The sequence below is a fragment of the Meriones unguiculatus genome, chromosome 12 (genome assembly GCF_030254825.1).
Source record: "Meriones unguiculatus strain TT.TT164.6M chromosome 12, Bangor_MerUng_6.1, whole genome shotgun sequence".
NCBI classification, from domain to species: Eukaryota; Metazoa; Chordata; class Mammalia; order Rodentia; family Muridae; genus Meriones; species Meriones unguiculatus.
The window spans coordinates 98,713,507-98,733,644 of NC_083360.1; the positions used below are offsets into that span (position 1 = coordinate 98,713,507).

Here is a 20,138-nt window from a genome sequence, read left to right on the forward strand (position 1 = left end):
GTTTCCTAACATTTTCGTAGCATATTAAATTAATCAAAGGAACTTCAAATGAGAAAGGAACTATATAATTTTAGGCAAAGTTTAGGCAACTTACAGTAAAGATCTGAATACCTAAAGGTACCCCTTTTCCAAGTCTGTTTTTCTCAGTTCTTTCTTTCAGCCAAATTCAAAGAGATTTGAGACGAGCTGTCAGTTCACAGATCACTGAAATAATTTTCATATGGGTAGGTCCAATTATATTTCTGATCTAGCCTAAGAGCATATTGCCAGCCCCCTCACAGGTAAAATGTGCTGGTACTTACTCTTGTACATGTGGACATATTTTATAGTTATAAAAAGTCACATGAATTAATAATTAATCAGTCCATACTTACCCTTCCCACCTACAAAACATTATAAAAACTTGTTTTACACAACTTTTTATTGATTTTTTCATGTAAAAATACTGATATGTAAACACAAACTCCTTATCATTTCCTAGAAATATATATCAAAATAGATATAGTCATGCCCAGCATTTTAAAACATTCAAGCCAGGGCTGGGAGATGGCTCGGTGGTTAAAGCAGTAGCTGTATAAGCACACAGACAGGAATCTGGATCCACATAAATTCCAGGTAGGCACAGTGTCCTATGTGACTCCAGCAGTAGAAGGCAGAGGAGGAGATCCCAGCAGCAAGCTAGCTCTCTAGACCAGACGCAGAGGGGAGGAAGGGCTCAAGCACGAGAGCCTGCTGAAATGAATGAGGTAGAGAAAGATCAAGGAAGACTCCTAACCTCAACTGGGGCCTCAAGTCCCACACACATCCAAACACACACAGCACAGAGTCTGCAGGCACATGTTCACGCACACACTGGAAGACGTACACACCACACACACGAGGAAAAAGAGAAGAAAAAGACTTAAGCCAAAAAGAAAAAAAATTCTGAAATGCAGAACTGTGACAAGACCTGGATGTTGGCTAGCAAGAAGCCTGGGCTCAGGCAAGCTCCGGAGGCTTGGGATGAGCAAAGAACTGTGGGATACAAAGAGCTAACACACTAAGAAAGGCTAAAGATGTCCGACAAAATTACAGCAGCTCAGTTACAGGTTAGATTGGGTTTTATTTGTAATTCAAGAATCTGGGCCGAATCTATCCTACAAAATAGAATGAGAGTTCCCACTGAGCAATGACAGAATAATAGGTTTTCCAAGGTAGGAACAGGAAACAGAATAGGAAAAAAAAAAAAAAGCAAGGAGGGGGGTCCCATATGGAAGGGTTTGGAGAAAAAAGGGGAGTAAATGATGTAATTATATTATAATCTCAAAAAAATAAAAGAAATATTTTTTAAAGCTGACTAGCTTTAACATAAGGTATGGGAAAAATGTGTTGTTAAGGGGGCTGGCAAGAGTTAAATGGGACTACTTCATTATCTGCCCTGGGGGAAAATAAAATCTCTTTTCAAAATAATTCTTCTATGAGGAAGATTTACTTCTTCCTCTAAGTTTCAGTTAGATTGCACAATTTTACATGTGACTCAGTTTCAGTTTAATCAGTCAGGGGCTAGCATAGGAGCCCAGTTCCAATAACATCTCTGTTCCCTCCTTCCACAGGAATGACAATTACTGTGAAGTTTACAAAGAATGTTTAACACCAAGAACTTAGAAAAAGAGATAAGCTCACATACAGTGCTATAAACTGGATGTTTCTGTCCATAAAGATTCACATGTGAAAAAGGTAAAGAAATTACATCTATCTGTGACCAAATTTCCAAATTTGTTGATACTTTGATCTTGAACTTTCCCAGCCTCAATTATGAGAAAAAAAAAAAATGTTTTCTGCTTAATCCGCCCACTGTGTAGTAGCAACAACAATCTCAACAAAGTTATTAGAACTCATAAATATGTGAACACAGACCTTATATTGGTTACTTTCCTGTCATTCTACTAAAACATCAAGGCCAAGACAGCTTACAAAAGAGTTTAACTGGGCTTATGGTTCCAGGGGTTTAGAGTCCATAGGACAGAGTAAAGGCAAGGCAGCAGGAGCAGCTGAGGGCTCATACCTCAGACCTTCAACAGGGGCAGAAAGTGCAAAGAGGATGACTGGAGACTTCTGAAACTTCAGAGTCCTCCCCTGTGACACACCTCCTCCACCAAGGCCACCCACTCCAAATCCTTCCCAAACAGTTCCACCAACCTGGGACTGTGATTCAAACATATGAGCCTATAGGAGTCATTCATTCAAACCACCAAGACCTGCAGCACATATTAAAATATGCAGAGACCTTATCCTTAGTGGGATCCTCCTTCTCCAGCCTCCATTACTGATGCAATCTGAACCTGAACAGTCTTATAAATAAACACATCAGGACGATAAACATGGTTTCTTTCAAGATAAAAGACAATGGTTGAGGAAAAAACTGGACTTCTTGGCTTTGCAAGGTCCATTCTGTTTCAGAAGTTGTTCGTGCCATAGGAAACCCAATGGTAAAAGAAATGGTTCCTTGAAGAGAAGCTGCCCCTGGTTCTGCTCAGATAACTTTCTTCCACCAAATTTTGTGATCAAACACTGACCAAAAGCAACTTGGGGGAGAAAAGGGTTTCCTTCAACCACACTTCCACATCATAGTTTATCATTAATGGAATCCAAGGCAAACACTAAAACAAAAACCATCGAATGATGATGCTTACTGGTTTGTTCAGCTGGCTTTTATATATAGCCTAGACCTGTCTGCCCAGGATTGGTACCAGCCATATCAGTCAGTGTGCTGGATAGTTTTGTGTCAAGTTGACACAAACTAGAATCGTCAGAGGGGAGATGTCTCCTCTGAGAAAATGTCTCCATAAGATCAGGCTGTAGAAAACATGTAGGGCATTTTCTTAATTAGTGATTGGTGGGAATAGCCCAGCCCGTTGTGGATGGTGCCATCCCTGAGCTGGTGGTCCTGGGTTCTCTAAGAAAGCAAGCTGAGCAAACCACTAGAAGCAAGCAAGCAACACTCCTCCATGGCCTCTGTATCAGCTCCTGTCTCCAGGTTCCTGTTCTATTTGAACTCCTGTCCTGACCTTCTTCAATGATGAACAGTGATGTGGAAGCATAAATAGACCCACTAGCCCCTGTTGCTTTGGTCATGGTGTTTCATTACAGCAATAGTGACCTGAACTAAGACAACCAGCAATAGTAGCGGTGCATGCCTTTAACAGCATGGTGCAAGCACTCAGGAGAGCCTCTCTTTCCAGGTGACTCTAGTTTGTGTGAAACTGATGAAAACTAACCAGCACAAAGGCACTATAAATGCAGCTCTGCCTACCCTATTAGAAAAGCCCTCCAACCCCAGAGTACATCTTTTAACAATTACTCACCAGATCACTGTTACCATTAGTAATTACAAAGTTGTGTTTCATGCTACAGTGGTTAATAAAAGGCATTAATTGTGTCCCACTCATTTCTCAATCTCCACAGCCTAACAAAGTATCTCATCTAAAACTGTTATCTTAAATTCCCATGACAGATTTATTAGAACAGTCCCCATTAAATCAGTTCCAGCCTGTAGTGCTCATTTTTAAAACTCTACTTTATTTGGAGTGTTTAGGCCTCAACCTCCCAACCCTACATAGGAGAGAGAAGGTTAGTGGGGAAAGAGGACCCCATTACTTCTCTCAGCTATTTAGGGTCAATGAATTCTTTTAGGGCTCTATATAAATCTCCATCAAGAGCAGACACAGCTAGCAGTCTCCATGACGCCACTGTGCCCCAAAGCGTTTCTTCCCATCTGTCTGCTCCAAACCCCCACACCGTCTATTTCTCTGATCTCTCCACACTGCTACTCGCCACACGCCAGCACCAAGCCACCATCTCTCTTTCTGGGCCCTCAAAGTTATATCCTTAGAGCCCTAGACCATGCCCCTCTCTGTTCCTCACAAGGCAGGCTGTTACCAGCCAGCAAAAGCTATGCCCCACACAAGACAATTAACAGGTGTGGAGAAACTATAGCCCAACAAAAAATCTCACACGGGATTAAAACAAAAACGTATTTATACAGCATAACTGAGAAACCAAAATGTCCATTATACCAGTCCTTCACTCTTCACCTGGAAATCCTATAATCTCACCCTCAACCATCAAGTAAAAGTGGGTGCTTGCTTTCTAAACCTAGAGTATGGTGCTTGCACTTACAGTTGTTCGGTAGGAAATACTACAAAGTAACAGAAAACCAAGTGGAAACAGAAAGAACCAGGAATGAACTAAGTGTGGATAGCATTCCAGTGTAAAAGAGACAGTGCTCAAGAACAAAACAAAAAGCATCAAACGAGTAAAGTGGTTCAAGGAGTTAGTCACAGTCTACTGAAGCCTAAATGCTTTTGGACCCTGTAGTGGCTGGTTTTACGTCAACTTGAGACCAGCTTGAGTCATGAAGTTAGGAAGGAGCCCCAGTTGAAAAAATGCTTCCCTAGGATCAGGCTGCAGGCATCCTGTGGGGCACTTTCTTACCGATTGACGGGGGAGGGCCCAGCCCACTATGGGTGGTACCATCGCTGGGCCAGCAGTCCTGGGCTCTAAGGGAAGTTCAACGATGGACTACAATGTGGAAGTGTCAGCCAAGTAAACCCTTTCCGACCCAACTTCCTTTCAGTCATGGTGTTTCTTTGCAGAAATACAAATCCTCACTAAGACAACCCGAAGGCATTATATTTCTTTCTCCAAATAGTACATTTTCCGAAAACAAAACTGAATCCACGTAGAATTCATTTACTAGTGACATAAAATTCTGAAGTTAGTTCATTGGTCTGTTCCAAAGCAGAAAATTCTGAAGTTAGACCAACAACATATTCATTGGTTTGTTCCAAAGCATGACGCCTTTGTGAGTATCCACACTACGGCAACTCTCTTATCAACTCTGATTTTTAATGAAAGCTCCTGGAGTTGCTGTAGCTGCTAACATTCTGCCTGAAACAACCAGTGTCTCCCGACCTCCCTTGGAACGAGTTAGCCATAGCTTTATCAAGACGTTTTAAAGCGCATCCAGCTTCCAAAAGGAGATTAGTTTAAAAAAGAAAAAGTCAATGTTCTCGAAGGCAGAGAAAAGTTAGACCCGTGTACTACAAACTCCTACAAGGAGTGCGCAGACAAATCTGCTTTACGTTGGGACGGTCTCAGCGACGCACGCCACAAGACACTCCTCCCTCAACGACCATCCACATGCTCCTGGCACTAACAAGGGACCGGCCGGCGGGGTCTGAGCCGGGTTACGTGCCGCACCCTGGTCTGGACCCAATAAGAAGAAGAACCCTCCGGGCCGAGCTCACCGGTCTCTTGGTCGGGAGAGCGCTCAGGTGTGCCTGCCTTGTCGCCTAGCAACGGCGAAGCTGTCCGTCCTTCCGGACGCGTCAATTCCTCCCGCTTCTGACAGGGTGGGTTTTTAAAAGGTTTTGTTTCCGGGGCGAGCGAGCTGCATGCAGCGGAAGGTCTCTTGGCCTCGTTAGACTTGGGGGAGGATAGCGTCTTGGTGGAAAGGCGGGTGTCGTCGCTCGGGGCTGTTTCTCCTCCCTCTAGTTAACGCCTCCCCTCCCGCCAATTGCCGAGCGCCATCAGGCAAGCGGCTCAGTCAAAGCACCAACCCTCCGCTCACAGCCGTCCTCCAATCCCAGAGGCAAGGCCCGGGGACTACTTTACCGTCCGCGAGAAGCGCAGGCGAAGGGGCTTTCGGGAAGTGTAGTTTAGAGCCGGCAGGAATGCGCCGAAGGTGGGCGCCGGAGAGCCTCCGCAGGAACTACTCTTCCCAGAAGGGGCGGGGCCCCCCGGCCGAGCCTTTTCTGGCGAGTACGCGCTCACTCCCAGAGTGGTTCCGCTGTAGAGGTGACCTGACTCCCGGAGCCGGCCTTTGCAGGTGCAGAAATCGACCTTGCCGTTCCCAATCATGGTGAGTGTGGGCCCCTGAATCCTGCAGCAGCTTGGGCCGCTCGGCCCCATCCTGGGCTTGGGGCACTTTAAACAAGCAGTAGTGTCAGGGCTGTCCTCTGCGCGGTTTGCAAAACCCGACTCATCCTTCTGGACTGTCGCAGTAACCCAGTAATGGGAAAGGGTTCCCTTCCATCTGGGGCTCTTAAAAGGACTTCGGAGAATCCGTTGTCCTTGGAGAGACACATCTCAATCCTGACTCGTGGCTGAGGGCCAAAGATTTCTCCGAAGGACGTTAAAGGATTTGATGCGGGGGTGAGATTTGATGGGAGGGAAAGAATTAGATCCTAACCTATTTTGCCTTTTAAGCTCTTGGAAGGAATGGGCCTCCGAGGTTGAGGTAGTGCCCAAGGTGATCCCCGTTTTCAGGAGACATGTTTCCGCCATCCCTAATTTCAAAGAAAACAAATGTTACTGGAAACCAATTCTTGATCTCCTTTTGTAATGCCAGGACCCGTTAGCATCACTAGCCAGTTAGTTCAGATAGTCTTTACTATTCTGTCATGAAGTCCAGAAGACCTTCAGCAGATGTAACGCAACCATCTTGCTGAGGCTCTAGATCGCTCTATCTTCCTATCTTGTCTCCAGCTGAAGGGGGAGGGGGAAGCGAGAGAGCTCTGACGTAGGAATAATCTGCGTACTCTTTGAAGGTGACATTTACCACCAGACTGGAAATTGCTACGGCACTTTAGAATTTATATTTTAAAAATACATTTTCTCCTTTAATCTCATGATGGGGAGTGTGAGAAAATAGTTGGATGAATTGGAAATTTTGCAGAACCCGAAAAGACGTATTTTCAAGCAAGGACAAAAAAATTCCCTTAGCCTCCTATGAGACCTAAAGGGGAAAATTACTAATTCCCAGTAATTGTTGCCTAGCTATTTGAGCACATAAGTAGTTATTTAAATTATGGCTTAAGCAGTTTCTGCCATAATAATTTTAGTCATAAAATGGGGGTAGGTATCCAAGAACTTCAGACTTGAGGATTTTAGACCTAGATGAAAACCTTTTTTGAAAGTCATCTTAACCAAAACCCCACTTCAATACTAAAATTTAGTTTGTTGAAACCCAGAATACAAGTTGTTCAAGGTCACAAGGTTTGCACCTAAGGTCTCTTACTCTTCCCATTTACCTGGATTGTATTGTGCATTTAACAAGTCAATTAGCTGAAGTTCCCAGTTAGGAGAACCCACAATGCCAGCACTGGAACATCTGATGCTCTGTGCCTCATCACTCAGAGTGTTGAAAGTTTAAAGAGAATTTAGAGGTTGTTTCATCTAATCTTAAAACAGACTGGGAAGGTCATTGATTTCCCAAGGTCAGGGAGATTCAGGGCCCTGGTTATAGTGTTATGTTTGCTATACACTAGAAGGTCACATCTGTGCCAGATGACGTGAGATGATCCAGGTAGAGGAGTTCTGTCATGTTGCACTCATGTGATTCAGAACTGTCTTGCCTCCTGAGAAGAGTATGTGAGCAAATTACTGGATTACAAAAGAGCTGTCAGTTTTCGTGGTTGTGCATGGCTTAAGTTCCAGGGCTCTTGGAATGCAGAGACAGACAGAGCTCTATGATTTCAAAACTAGCCTGGTCTACATACCAAGTTCCAGGCTAGCCAGGGCTGCATAGGGAGAGCCTGTCTCAAAAAGAATGAGAAGAGCAGTCTTTTTTAAAAGCCAATTCAAAACCATTTTTAAAGGAACTCTTTGCCATTGTCCCTAGGGGCGTCACCTCAGAATATCCAGAGGAATCTGGATGACACCTCTTGTGTTTTATATTGCAGAAACACATATAAACTAAAAAGTTAAAAAAGGAATGCTCTTCTGTGGGATAACAGAGGGAACGCTTGGATTCGAGCCTTTCAACTAAATAGCACATTCTTAAGACAGCCTGGATCTGCAGGAAGGTCATTAATGCCGTGCCAAGAGAAGCCATTGCTTTTTGGATCTTGGCAGAGTGCCCAGATATCTGAGCAGAGAATAGTAACCTGCATTGGCACTGTTACATTATGGGAAGTCAGTGGGCCTCTCCTACCATCCTGCCTTTCAACTGCAGCGGTCACAGAAAGCAGGAAGAACCAAACCGGTTTTTGTTTTCCCTCACCTACTTCTTCATCAGACATTCAGATATATTCATCAGACATCAGGTTGGCATGGAATTGCCCAGATGCAGAAGGAAACTGCTGGGGTAGAATCAACTGTTGATGAGTTAACCACGGCCTCTTCACTACAGACTGACACTGGAGCCCATTACTCCCTCCTTTCCAGACTTTCCAGAAGGTCAAACTTTGAGATGTGATTAGCAGTTTCCCCTCATTTTGCACTCTAGCTTGCTTTATAGTATTCGAGCTGAAGTTGGGGGCTTTGGGCAGTGATGGTCTTCTGTTTTTGGACTGCAGGCATTTGCCACATAGCAGTGTGGTTTTGGTTTGGTTTTGTCTTTTCTTTACACTTACACTTTAGTTTTACCCTTATGTTATTCACTCAGTAAATACAAGTTGAAACCTGTATGAAGAGTGCAAATTTTAGTCAAAGGAAAACTACTCTCAGAGGAACAGCACCCTCTAGCCAAGTGACAGACGTGTAAATATATAACTGCAGGTGAAAGCAGTTTCCAAGAACCCACACTCAAATGAATAAATGTAATAAAAATATTTAAAAGTTGTGACATAATTTTACTTATTGCAGCTGAAATATGGCCTCAGTTCCCAGCCTTCTCAGTACACACGTACGTATAAAACATCTTTTCAAAAGCACATCCGGCCTGCTTCCAGCTGTGCTCACTTCAGTCTTTATGTAGCAGTATTTGGGCAATCCAGCTGTTGCTTAAGCAAGTGCTTGAGTTGCAGCTGTGCAACTATTTCTATCCACAGTTGGCATATAGCAGCGAGCAGAATTCTGATTGTAGCAAAGTCTCCCCCAAAAAGCTTTTCCCTTCTCGTTTCTTAACTTCACAAAGGAGAGGTGACAAGATAAAATACATATACAGGATTAAAGGTTTGTCTGTAATAGTAAGGGTTCCTGGTGATAACATCTCAGAACACAAGTATTGTATAGCTATGTATAACAGAAAGTAGCCATGCAAAATAGTATGTTCTAGTCACACATACAGTTTATTTTAGAGATACATTGTTTTATTAAGTACATATTAATATAGATACATATTTTTATTAAAGTTAGCTTTTTTAGATATTAAATTTAATGTATCTAGAGATGTAGAAAAAAAGAGAAATTCAAGGATCAAGATTTTTCTCTATAGATTTCTGGGGTTTTATCTTTTGATTACATTTTTCTACCCTGATTCTGGGAATGTTTTTGAGAAAGAAATGCAAGTAAAACCTGCTATGATCAGATTTATTTCTTTATAACAATACTTATTTACTGAATTTTCTTTTGACATCTGTGGGTACCAAGCTACTGGTGCTGCTGATGTCAGGCCATCCATCTTTCCGTCTCAGACAGATGACTCACCTAGGAGAGAGAGTTCTAAATAAAAAGAAACAATGTTTCTGGCCCCTGGCAGGTTAGCAGAAGGAGGACTGGATGACAGAGTACAATACAGTGCTCCAGCATTGTCAAGGAAGGGAATGGTTTGTCTTGGTTCTGTTGTTCTAAATTCACCAAGCTTAATTTAGACTTTTTCCATTACTCAGCCCTCATTTTGAATACAGTTGTTATTTTAGTCTATGTGTTTTATTTTATTCAGCCTCTTAACTTGTAAAGCTGCTTCTTTCTGTTATATAACTATTGCATGGTTTTTCTTTTTAAAAAAAAATTCCCTTGATTTGCATAATAAGGATTTGTGAGGACCTTCGGCCTGCCAGGGTCTATATCACCACATAATATGCATATGACATTGTGGGCCTATTTTTTTTTTTTTTTTACAAAATGTCCCCCAAAGATGGACATAATTGCGTAAGAAAGTCCAGTTCTGCACTCTGTCGCCATTTGCTGAGAGTGAAAGGCGACTGGTCAGTGGCCGCCTGAGGACGCGGCTAAGTTGCTTAGTTCCTTAGCTCGTGCTGTCTTTGCTAAAAACAAGCGGTAAGCGAGCCAGGAAGGGACCTTAAGGTGTCCTGACGGCTTTTAAAGCATGTGGTGCCTTCTCAAGGTTACACTGCAATAAGCTGTGACTGGGTCTTTCTCATTACAGTCTGAACCAATCCGAGTTCTTGTGACTGGAGCAGCTGGTCAGATTGCGTATTCATTGTTGTACGGCATCGGAAATGGATCTGTCTTTGGTAAAGACCAGGTAAGGCATGTCTACAAACCTTGGCACCGTAGCGAAAGAATGTTCTTGGTAAGGTTCGTGTTTAGTTGGAGACGTTGAAGGGGCGGCCCCAATGACTGTAATAAGTCCTTTGCTCTAAGGAGAAGCCAGTGAGGCGTTTCTAGGCCACCCTACAGGCACTGAAATAACTGTAGCCATCAGGTGAGTGTGTCACTAGTGACAGTGGCTCTTGAGGAAGTGCCTATGAGAAAGTTGTAGAAAATGTCCTTTGTTCCCAATGATGGAGTTCTGAGCCCAAATGTCACATGAGAAATCTCCTCCACAGGTAACACCCTCCCCCCAATTCTAGCAAGTTGGATTTATGTACACTAAACTTATTTTCTCAAGTATTTGTTAATCCTTTCTCTTGACCTACAAATCATTGCATTTTCCCTTCATGTCAGCTACACTAGTTAGCTCTCTGAAGGAACTCGTACTTGCAGCTACGGAGAGCAAGCTGTGGCATCTCCCTTTCACTGTTCTGACTAATTAGTGGAAGCTAAACTTACACAAACAAGAACTGGGGCAGAACTCTGTGTGAGAGGGAGTGCCATAACCGAGGCCGTCCTTGCTCTTTGGCAGCCCATCATTCTCGTGCTGCTGGATATCACCCCCATGATGGGTGTTCTGAATGGGGTCCTGATGGAACTGCAAGACTGCGCCCTTCCCCTTCTGAAAGGTGAGTTGGGAAGTCAGGGAAAACAGATCGTACTTTGTATCTTACCAAAGGTGGGTTTTTTTTTAGATGTGGATTTTCATTGGATTTTCTTGTCAATTAGAAAGTGTTTTGTTGTTGTTTGAATTACACTACTTTTAAGCAGGAATACCAACAGTAAGTGCAAAAGCAAGAAGCAGTCAGTGGCAAGTTGAGGGCTTGTTTTCCCTTGTGTCTGCATATAGTTTATAGTACTAATTAAATACAGTATGCTCAAGGATTGTACCTCCGGGTTTTTTGCATTGTGCTGTTATTAGAAGTCTATTTAGAAGGAGCAGAAGCACCCTGTAACAAAAAGTGTTCTCTGTGTTTGTCAGATGGACAATGTGGCATTCTGGTTGAACTCTGAACTGACCTCCCTGTCTGATCATGGTGGTGTTAATTTCCTTACGCCACAGTTTCTTCATCTGTGAAATGTGAAGATTACGTTTGATAGAATACAATCCTTAGCATTGTCCCCAGTACAGTATGCCCCAGTAAACATTATTTTTCAACTTGTGCTTAGCATCTTAACCCTTAAAGTAATTGCATTCTAAAGGTTAGGTGAATTTGTTTTTCTTTTCTGTTATCTTTGGTAATAAATGAAAAAAAAGACTGTATCATACATAATTATGTAAATGATAAAAGCTACAAAGTTGTTTTAATTGAGTTAATTATGGAGGTAAAAAATGCAAAATAATTATTGACTTTCAGCTGTGTTCCTGTGGTGGGGCAGAGTGGATAAGTTTGTATTATCTTGTTTTTAGGCTTCTGAAAAGTGTATCAACATGAATTATGAAAATAAACATGTATACAATTTGAAAGATTCAGTATGAAAAGGAAAACTTCAGACTTGGGCATTTAAGTAGCTCTCTGTGTTGTTTTCCATATCCACAGATGTCATTGCAACAGACAAAGAAGAGGTTGCCTTCAAAGACCTGGATGTGGCTGTCCTCGTGGGCTCCATGCCACGAAGGGAGGGCATGGAGAGGAAAGACCTTCTGAAAGCAAATGTGAAAATCTTCAAAAGCCAGGGTGCAGCCCTGGAAAAGTACGCCAAGAAATCGGTTAAGGTGATTAGCAACATATTTTATGAGTTTTTCTGGTGATGGTGGTGCTGCTGGGCTTTGTTTTGTTTTGATTTTCAAACTTCTGCTTTTGATGTTTAAATGCCAGAATTTCGTGTGTTTGTTTCCGGTTCTATACAAAGGTCAATAAGTAAGTACAGGTAGACATGGAGGGAGGAAGACACTCTTCCTGTGCCACTGTGGAGTACTTGAGACCGTTAGATTCACTTGTGTGTTTTGGAAGATGGCTGCTCAGTGCCTTTCCTCTCAGTCACTGGAGATGCAGCTTCAGCATGTTCGTGTTTTCCAAATGCAATTGTTACAGTTTGTCTATTGAACTGAGTTGGCCTGACTTCCTCTTCTCTCTCTGTAGTTTGTTAATATTCATTCTAAATTTGTCTTAATATTCCAAAACCAATTTTCACAAGTGACCTATTTATAATATTTCATAGTTGTCTATATTTTTGCTTGCTGTAGATTTCATTTTAAATAGTTCATTTTTCTCAGTAATCATTAACAAAAAATAAGAACAATTAGGAATGCACAGGTCTCTTGGTAAAAGATTACAGACAGAGGTGGTCAGGCTGGTAAAATCTGGGCTGACTGGATTTGTGGTTCTGTTTATATGCTAATTCCCCCTCTGCAAAAAAGGACTCCGGTGGGGAGTACTCACACACTGGGATACTCAGAGCCAGTTTGTGCTTACAGGGGCCAAAAGAGATATGTGTGTTTTTTGACTCATTAGAATTAGAGGAATTGTGAAGATAATCTGTATTTTACAAAATATCCCAATTAAGGGTTAGGATTAGGCCATTTTAAGAAATACTTAATTCACAAAAACAAATTGGTTTCCAAAACAAAAAAGGAAAAAAAAATTTAAAAGGTAAACTTTTATGAATGACTCAATTGCCAAGATGAAGCTTTACATTTCTTCCTTTTTGTGGCAAATAAATGATCTGTCTCCATAGTAAAACATAAAGATGTAATTTGGACATGGTGGTGCATGCCTTTAATCCCAGCACTTGGAAGGCAGAGGCAGGTGTAGCTCTAAGTTTGAGCACAGCCAGGGCTACACAGAGAAACCCCGTCTCAAAACCACCACTACTCCCACCCCTCCACCCCCCGAAAAAGAAAGAAAACAAAATAGGTGTGTCCCTCAGACCTCGATATTGCCAGCCGGAAACTGACCTGTAGATCACAGAAATTGAAATATAGGCATCTGTCAAACATGCTGCAGGACAGGTGTCAGTGTGTGCTGTGTCTTCTGTGCCTTCCATCAGGTCATTGTTGTCGGAAACCCAGCCAATACAAACTGCCTGACAGCCTCCAAGTCAGCCCCGTCCATCCCTAAGGAGAACTTCAGCTGCCTGACTCGCTTGGACCACAACCGAGCAAAATCTCAAGTAAGAAAAATGGCTTTTAAAACTTAGGATTTCGGTTTTGAAACATTTTTCTTTTACTTTTAAAATAATTAAATGGTGGTTTGTGCATTTGTTGTTTTTGTTGAGCAGGAAATTCCTCTTTTTTTTTTTTTTTTTTTTAATTAGGGAGTCTTTGAATCTGTTTTCTAAAGGCCACAGGCTGGTCTTCTTCCTTAGTTTTATCTTCACCTAACTAATTTTGAACCAAGTATGATATAGATGGATGGATGGATGGATGGATGGATGGATGGATGGATAACAAATATATATATCTTCAATTATAATTCAGTACAGTTGCTCATGTTGTCTCGTTATAGTAGCTCAGAATGAGTTACAAATGAAATAACACATGACACATGATTTAGTTTAATCATGTCATAGGTTGCAGAACAAAAGGCTTGAATGGTGTGTGTTTATGCTTCATTTTTCTCTGCAACTAATTTTATACTTAATATTCAATTTTACTCTTTTAAAATATTTTCTATAATTATCAAATTATTCCTTATTTCTTGGAGGCTTAGATAAAGATGTCAGAGGAATCACTGACTATGAGATTAACAATAACTTTTTAAAACATTGGGGGCTAAGCCACACATTCTGGCTTCTGTGGCTTTCTCTGTTCTTAGGTTATGATGAGCACTGGGCACAGTAGTGCCCGTCTAATCCCAGCAGTCAGGGAGGCAGAGGCAGGCGGATCTCTGTGTCTGGTCTACAAAATGAGTCTAGGACAGCCAAGGCTACACAGAGAAGCCTCTGTCTTCAGCGGGGCAGGAAAGAGTTATGAAGAGGTTGGAGTTCTCAAGGACACTCCTCTTTCATTTTTCTCTAGCACTATCTTGTCCAACTTGCTTCAGCCACAGATCCTCGCTTCTGTGGGAAGTGTGCTATTATGTTAATTTTATGAAAACTTTTTTAAACAGAAAAAAATATATGAATTTAAGGTTAAAAAGACACTGTCTAAGCTTAGAGTTGACCCTTTCACCTCCGGAATAGCCAATAAAAGAGAAAGTGATTTACATTTGTTGAGTTTACTATAAGCTTGGTGCTTTATGTAGCTTTTAATACTTGTGGTGACTGTGAAAGGCATTTATTGTGCTTGTTTTATAGATAAAAAACATGAGAAGCCCAGAGAGGTCAGGGAGCCTGGCCAGTATCATGGAGCTAACTAATGATGGAACCTTGTAGATTCACCTGAATATAAACTAAGCCCTTGTATATCTTCTAGGTAGTGATAGCGTGGTGCTGTTACATAATGAAACACAGGAAAGGTCCCTGCTGTCACTGTTTTCATTATGAAGAGAGAGCCGTATGGTAGAGACCTTCGACAGCCCAGCTGACTTGGACGGTTATTAACTGTTGTGTGAGGTGTGGCAGCTGGGAAGGGATAGCATTTCACGGAGTTAAGCACGAGGGACAGCATAGGGGACGAGAAGTTTGCTGCGTTGGTGGCTGCGGGCTGACCGGTGAAGCCTTCTTGGTCCCTGCAGAGCGGTGAGGTGGTACTGGCAAGCCTGCTCCATGATCTTCTTGGGAGCAGCAACAGTTGGACAGTTCTGCTTCTACGAATGTCACAGAATGTCACTCTGTCCTAGTGCTTGAAATAGTTTCCCTTGTGGGGATAAAAGTCTTGAATGAACCAACAGTGAAGTGTTCCTGGTGCACCGCTTCTGGCACACAGTCTGTTGCTCACAGCCTTTGGCTGGGCAGTTTCAGGACTTCAGTATGTCAGTCTGGCATAGGAAGAGCTGTCAGAAGTTTCTGAAGAAGCGTATTCTTCCTCTTATAGAAGTCGTTATCCAAATGAGAAGGAATTAAACCCAAAATAAACTTTTCTTGTAGGGATCGTGACAAGTCTCCATGATCTGTTCAGATAGTCAAAAGCTTCAGTCACCTCGTGACTGATTTGTCACCTGCCAGCTCTCCTGTGTGAGGCGCATACCGCATAGTACACACGCACACACAAGGACTTGACAGTGCTGCCGCTCATCGGTAGGCTGGAGAATTAGTCAGAATTTAACAGATGTGTGTGACAAACTTGGAAGGGCCTAAGGAAGCAGTTATTGTCTGCGTGATTAATTTCAGCCTGGCTCAGAAATGGCATCTGCGGGGCACAGAGTATCTGTCCTCAGTTGCCCAAAAGATTATTAGCTCAGGAAATTCCAGGATGAACAGAGCATGGGTAACTTGAACAAAGGGAGGAAGGGAACCCACGGGCCTCAGTGAGAGAAGCCTCAGGCACTGGTCCTCACAGGGTTGGAGTAGTTAAGAGTTAAGTTCTTAGTATACTCTGGGTTCTTACCCAAGGTATAAATATTAGTGTATCGTAAATGCATCAAATATTTTATTATAAAAAGACAGCAGATTGTGTGTAGCTGTGGCTAATGCAATGTGTGAGCCTAAAGTGTGCTAAGCCGTGCTCATTATGTCCTGTGTCTTCAATGCATTTCAGCTTAGAACATTTTCCGCTTCTTGTTAGTTTATTGGAAGGTGACGTTCCGCCTGCGTTACATTACAAGCCTCCTTATTTTAGCTCTCAAATCTATAACATAGGGGCAGGCAAGTTTGGTCATGTGATTCCCTTCTAATACCAACATCTCTAATTATGACTAATTGAAAATTAATTCATATATTGTACATAACAATACTTTCACCCAAGTAGCGTGGCGACACGGCAAGTATGTGGCCAGAGTGAGCAGGTGGCATCCGTGTCACTGTAACGGCACTCATGTGTGCGCATGAACAATCTGCTCAGCTGTTGGTCACTGTCTGCACTGGGCAACTTACTGCGCTGATAATCTGATCACAAACTGCAGGGTGCTCTCTGCTCTTCCATACTCTGCAGTGTGATGTTCCAGGTTCGTAGTCGTTGACAGCATTAGGTGTTTTAGGATATTGCTGAGCAAAAATATTTGCCTTTTTCCAAATCTATGTAGCTTGTATTTGCTTAACGTTTCAGAAGCTTTTTACCTTTACTTAAGTCACAGAGCGCAGTAAAGCTCAGTTGTCTACCTGGTGTGTCTGTTTTCAACTGAACTAGATTGCCCTTAAGCTTGGGGTAACGGCTGATGATGTAAAGGACGTCATCATCTGGGGAAATCACTCATCAACTCAGTACCCAGATGTCAGTCATGCTAAGGTGAAATGGCAAGGAAAGGAAGTTGGTGTGTATGAAGCCCTGAAAGATGACAGCTGGCTCAAGGGAGACTTCATCACGGTAAGAGTGGGGCCCTCTCAGCAGTCAGGCAGAAGCAGGCACACCCCGCTGCCGAGCTGAGTGTCCAGCCAGGGCTCTCACGGGACGCTCAAGGACAGTATATTTACACATAGACATACTCTTTCGGGTCATGCAAAAACATAGTTATCATCACGGTTGAGATTGTCTAAGTCAAAAAAAAAAAAAACCTGAGCCATCTAGTTTTGTTTATGCCAAGATCTGTTTCTCTGTGTTTCCTTTTTTTTCAAAGAGGTGTTCATAACTGAATTAGGATAGTAAGGCTAGCATTGGCGGAAACTCATTACGCAGTGGCTACAGTGGTCTTTGCTGCACGTGGGACTGATGAGAATGTTGATGTCATGCTTAGAGAGCACTGTCTCTCTGCCCTCACCCAGACTGTGCAACAGCGTGGTGCTGCTGTCATCAAGGCCCGGAAACTGTCCAGTGCAATGTCTGCTGCGAAGGCCATCTCGGACCACATCAGAGACATCTGGTTTGGAACCCCAGAGGTGAGGCTTCTCCTTTGACAGCCATTCTTCCAGCTTTGTCCCTTGGTGCTAGAGTATAAAAAGAGCAATTAAGCCAGCTCAGTTCACTTCCTAGCTCACCAGTCTGCTAGCCAAGGAGCGCAGGCATGTTACTTAACCTTTCTAGGCTGTGTTGTCAACTGCTACATGACATTTATCACAAGGGATTTTAAGACTTAATGGCTTACCATAGGATCAGAGTTAACCTATAGCTTCCCATAGCAGTTAAGAGTGCTAGCTTCTCTTGCAGGGGATCCACGTTCATTCCCAGAGCCCATATCAGATAGCTCACAACCACCTAAAATGCCAGCTCCAAGGGACCTGCACACACATGTGCATACACAGATAGACACACGTAAATTAAAAAAAAAAAAAAAACACAAACTGTTTTTTGAATCTTATGAGAATGGTGCAGCCGTGACCTACTCTACACATGATCCGGAAGAGTACACAAGGTGATGTCTGTGAAGCAGGGTTTCTGCTGGCTCCTCACGGCACCTCGGCACACGGTCAGGGAAGCCACCTGTCCTCATTGTGGTAGTGTGTTAATGTGTTGTGTGAGCCATGACAACGTGACACTTTTTCAGGGAGAGTTCGTGTCAATGGGCGTTATCTCTGATGGCAACTCCTATGGTATCCCTGATGACCTCCTCTACTCGTTCCCCGTCGTGATCAAGGTGGGGTGACATGAAAGGAGTGCACACACATGCACATATATTTATTTTATGCCTGTGTATATGTATGTAATATATATGTATATAATATTATAGATAGGTAGATAGATTATAGATAGATAGATTCCTTTCTAATGCCAAGTCATTAATTAAATATTGGAACTAATCTGGAAAGCCAGAGTCAGCTCTTACTACTAGACACCTTGTTATTACAATAACTATATTGTACCCATAAATAGAATTTTATTTTCTCATAAACTCCTAGTACTCACTCAGCATTATTCTTTATTATAATTGTGGTGTGGTTCATTATAGCTTTCTGTGGATTTCTTTTAAAATTCAGTGCATTTCAAACTTAAGTATCATGATATCCTTTGCTTTGGGGCTGACCTGAGGGACATGTTCAGAAAGTTGGAATTGGGTAGCTCAGGCGCCCTGATGATGTCACAACAGCAGCATCCCAGAAACTCAAAGGCTTTGTTATACATGGCCGAATAGGAGGCCGAGAGCTAATCCAGAGGTCTCTGCGGGGAACCGCCTCAGGGAGCAGTCGTGCAGGAGGAGGGAGCTATGGTTGATGTGGCTGATGCAGTCTGCACACATCATCAGTAGCAGTAGTAGGAGCAGGGGAAGGACTTGCCATTCCCACGGGGCCCTTGGCGTGGTGATGCTCCTGTCACACAGGGTGCATTCGCTCCCCATGCTGAAGTCTTGTGGTTTGTTAATAATTGGTGTTCTAGGCCTTTGGTTGTGGAAGAGCTCATCTCTAGTACACAGGAGACCCTGGCTGGGTTTTAAAATGGACTGGTTTAAAGACAGGCTTTAAAACAGATGTGCTTTGAGACGTCACTGTAAGCTAGACTGTGCTGCACTAGAAGGTGACTGTCACTAACTGAATCTCTTGCAATTGTTCTTGAACAGAATAAGTCCTGGAAGTTTGTGGAAGGCCTCCCTATTAATGATTTCTCACGTGAGAAAATGGACCTTACTGCAAAGGAACTGGCAGAAGAGAAAGAAACTGCTTTTGAATTTCTTTCCTCTGCGTGACTAGATAATCATGTTGACATCAATAAATATCCCAAAGCTGAGGAATCAAAATGTCGTCTTTGAGCCTAGTACCAAACAGTAATAATGCTATACTTAAATTGTGAACCGAAACATATTTTAACTATTATGTGCTTCATGGAATAGATTTGTGAATGTTTATCATGCTGTTAGTGCTGCAATCTAAATAAAAATATATTCAAGTGAAAGCCTCTCAGCCTCTTTTTCCAGCTAACGCTTACCTTCTTCAGCAAGCCAGAGGACTGCTATTCAGGAAAAGAACTAAAGATGGAAAATGTTATGAAGTAAAGCATCAGTCTCTGACAAGGAAACCCAATCAGTCTATTTCAAAGGGATCTCATTACTTCAATGAGTTATTTATATTTTTAAGTCCTTAAAGGTTGACTCATGTTTTACTGATAATTCGATTTTAAAAATAGCTATAAGGAGATTGCAGGTAATCTATCTTCCTTATATTCTATAACAGAGTAATGGAATCATTAATATATCATAGCCAATAATACCATAGTGTTAATGTTTGTGGCCTATGATTATTGGAAACAATACAAAAAAAAAAAAAAAAGGTTTTGAGCCAGTCTATTTTCCATGAGTACACAATGCATTGTCTTTTCATCTTTGCACTTTGATACATTGCACATGCAGCAAACACTCAGTACTGTAACCTCAGGGCTTGTAATACCCTGTGGATGTTCAAATACTTGGTTAGATTCACTGTTCTGTGTGTATAGAGACTGTATATTGGAGCAGAGGTGTGCTCAGGATAGCGTTTCCCTGTAGTGCGTGAAGCCTGCATTCAGTCCTCAACACCACACAGAATGGGGCATGGTGATGCATGCCTGTAACCCCAGCACTCAGGAGGGTCAAAGGCCAGAGTCACCCAAGGCCACGTAGTGAGTTCAAGGCCAATTTGGGATGTGTGAAACCCTGTCTTCAAAACTTGTTTTTCTTAATAATGAAATGACCTATTTCACCAGCTCTAATAGGATCTGGAAAAGAAAATAGCAAGGGTTTAAAACTACCTTTAGAAGAGAAAAGTACCTTTGGAACTGCTGTTAGCTAGAAGCATAAAACCGAACGCATACAGACTAATAATGCATGAATTGATGTGTACCAGATAATAGCTTATCTCGGTTCCCAGCACACCCTTCCATGCCTGTGGCACAGGAACCCAGGCTGTGCGAACCATATTTCACATTTTATTTTCCAGCTGTCCCTTGTTTTGAAAACAATGCCAGTAGAAGTGTGGCAAGTGCAGTGTGGAAACGT

The 20,138-nt window shown here is 42.4% G+C and overlaps 2 protein-coding genes across 7 annotated transcripts in view; one reads left to right on the plus strand and one right to left on the minus strand.

The window, feature by feature from the left end:
• Positions 1-5,614, minus strand: part of Wdpcp (WD repeat containing planar cell polarity effector) — a 242,957-nt gene extending 237,343 nt beyond the window's left edge. For all 6 annotated transcript variants that reach the window (XR_009584944.1, XR_009584943.1, XM_060365184.1 and 3 more), the window contains exon 1: positions 5,289-5,614. The gene's annotated coding sequence lies outside the window, so the exon portion shown is untranslated. The remainder of the gene's footprint in view (positions 1-5,288) is intronic.
• Positions 5,615-5,696: 82 nt separating this feature from the next.
• Mdh1 (malate dehydrogenase 1) lies at positions 5,697-19,060 on the plus strand. The gene is made up of 9 exons (XM_021654327.2): positions 5,697-5,902; positions 10,094-10,192; positions 10,793-10,889; positions 11,802-11,977; positions 13,252-13,374; positions 16,430-16,606; positions 17,002-17,115; positions 17,721-17,810; positions 18,729-19,060. Exons 1-9 carry the CDS (start codon positions 5,900-5,902, stop codon positions 18,852-18,854), a joined length of 1,005 nt encoding a protein of 334 aa, XP_021510002.1. The 5' UTR covers positions 5,697-5,899; the 3' UTR covers positions 18,855-19,060.
• Positions 19,061-20,138: the final 1,078 nt, after the last annotated feature.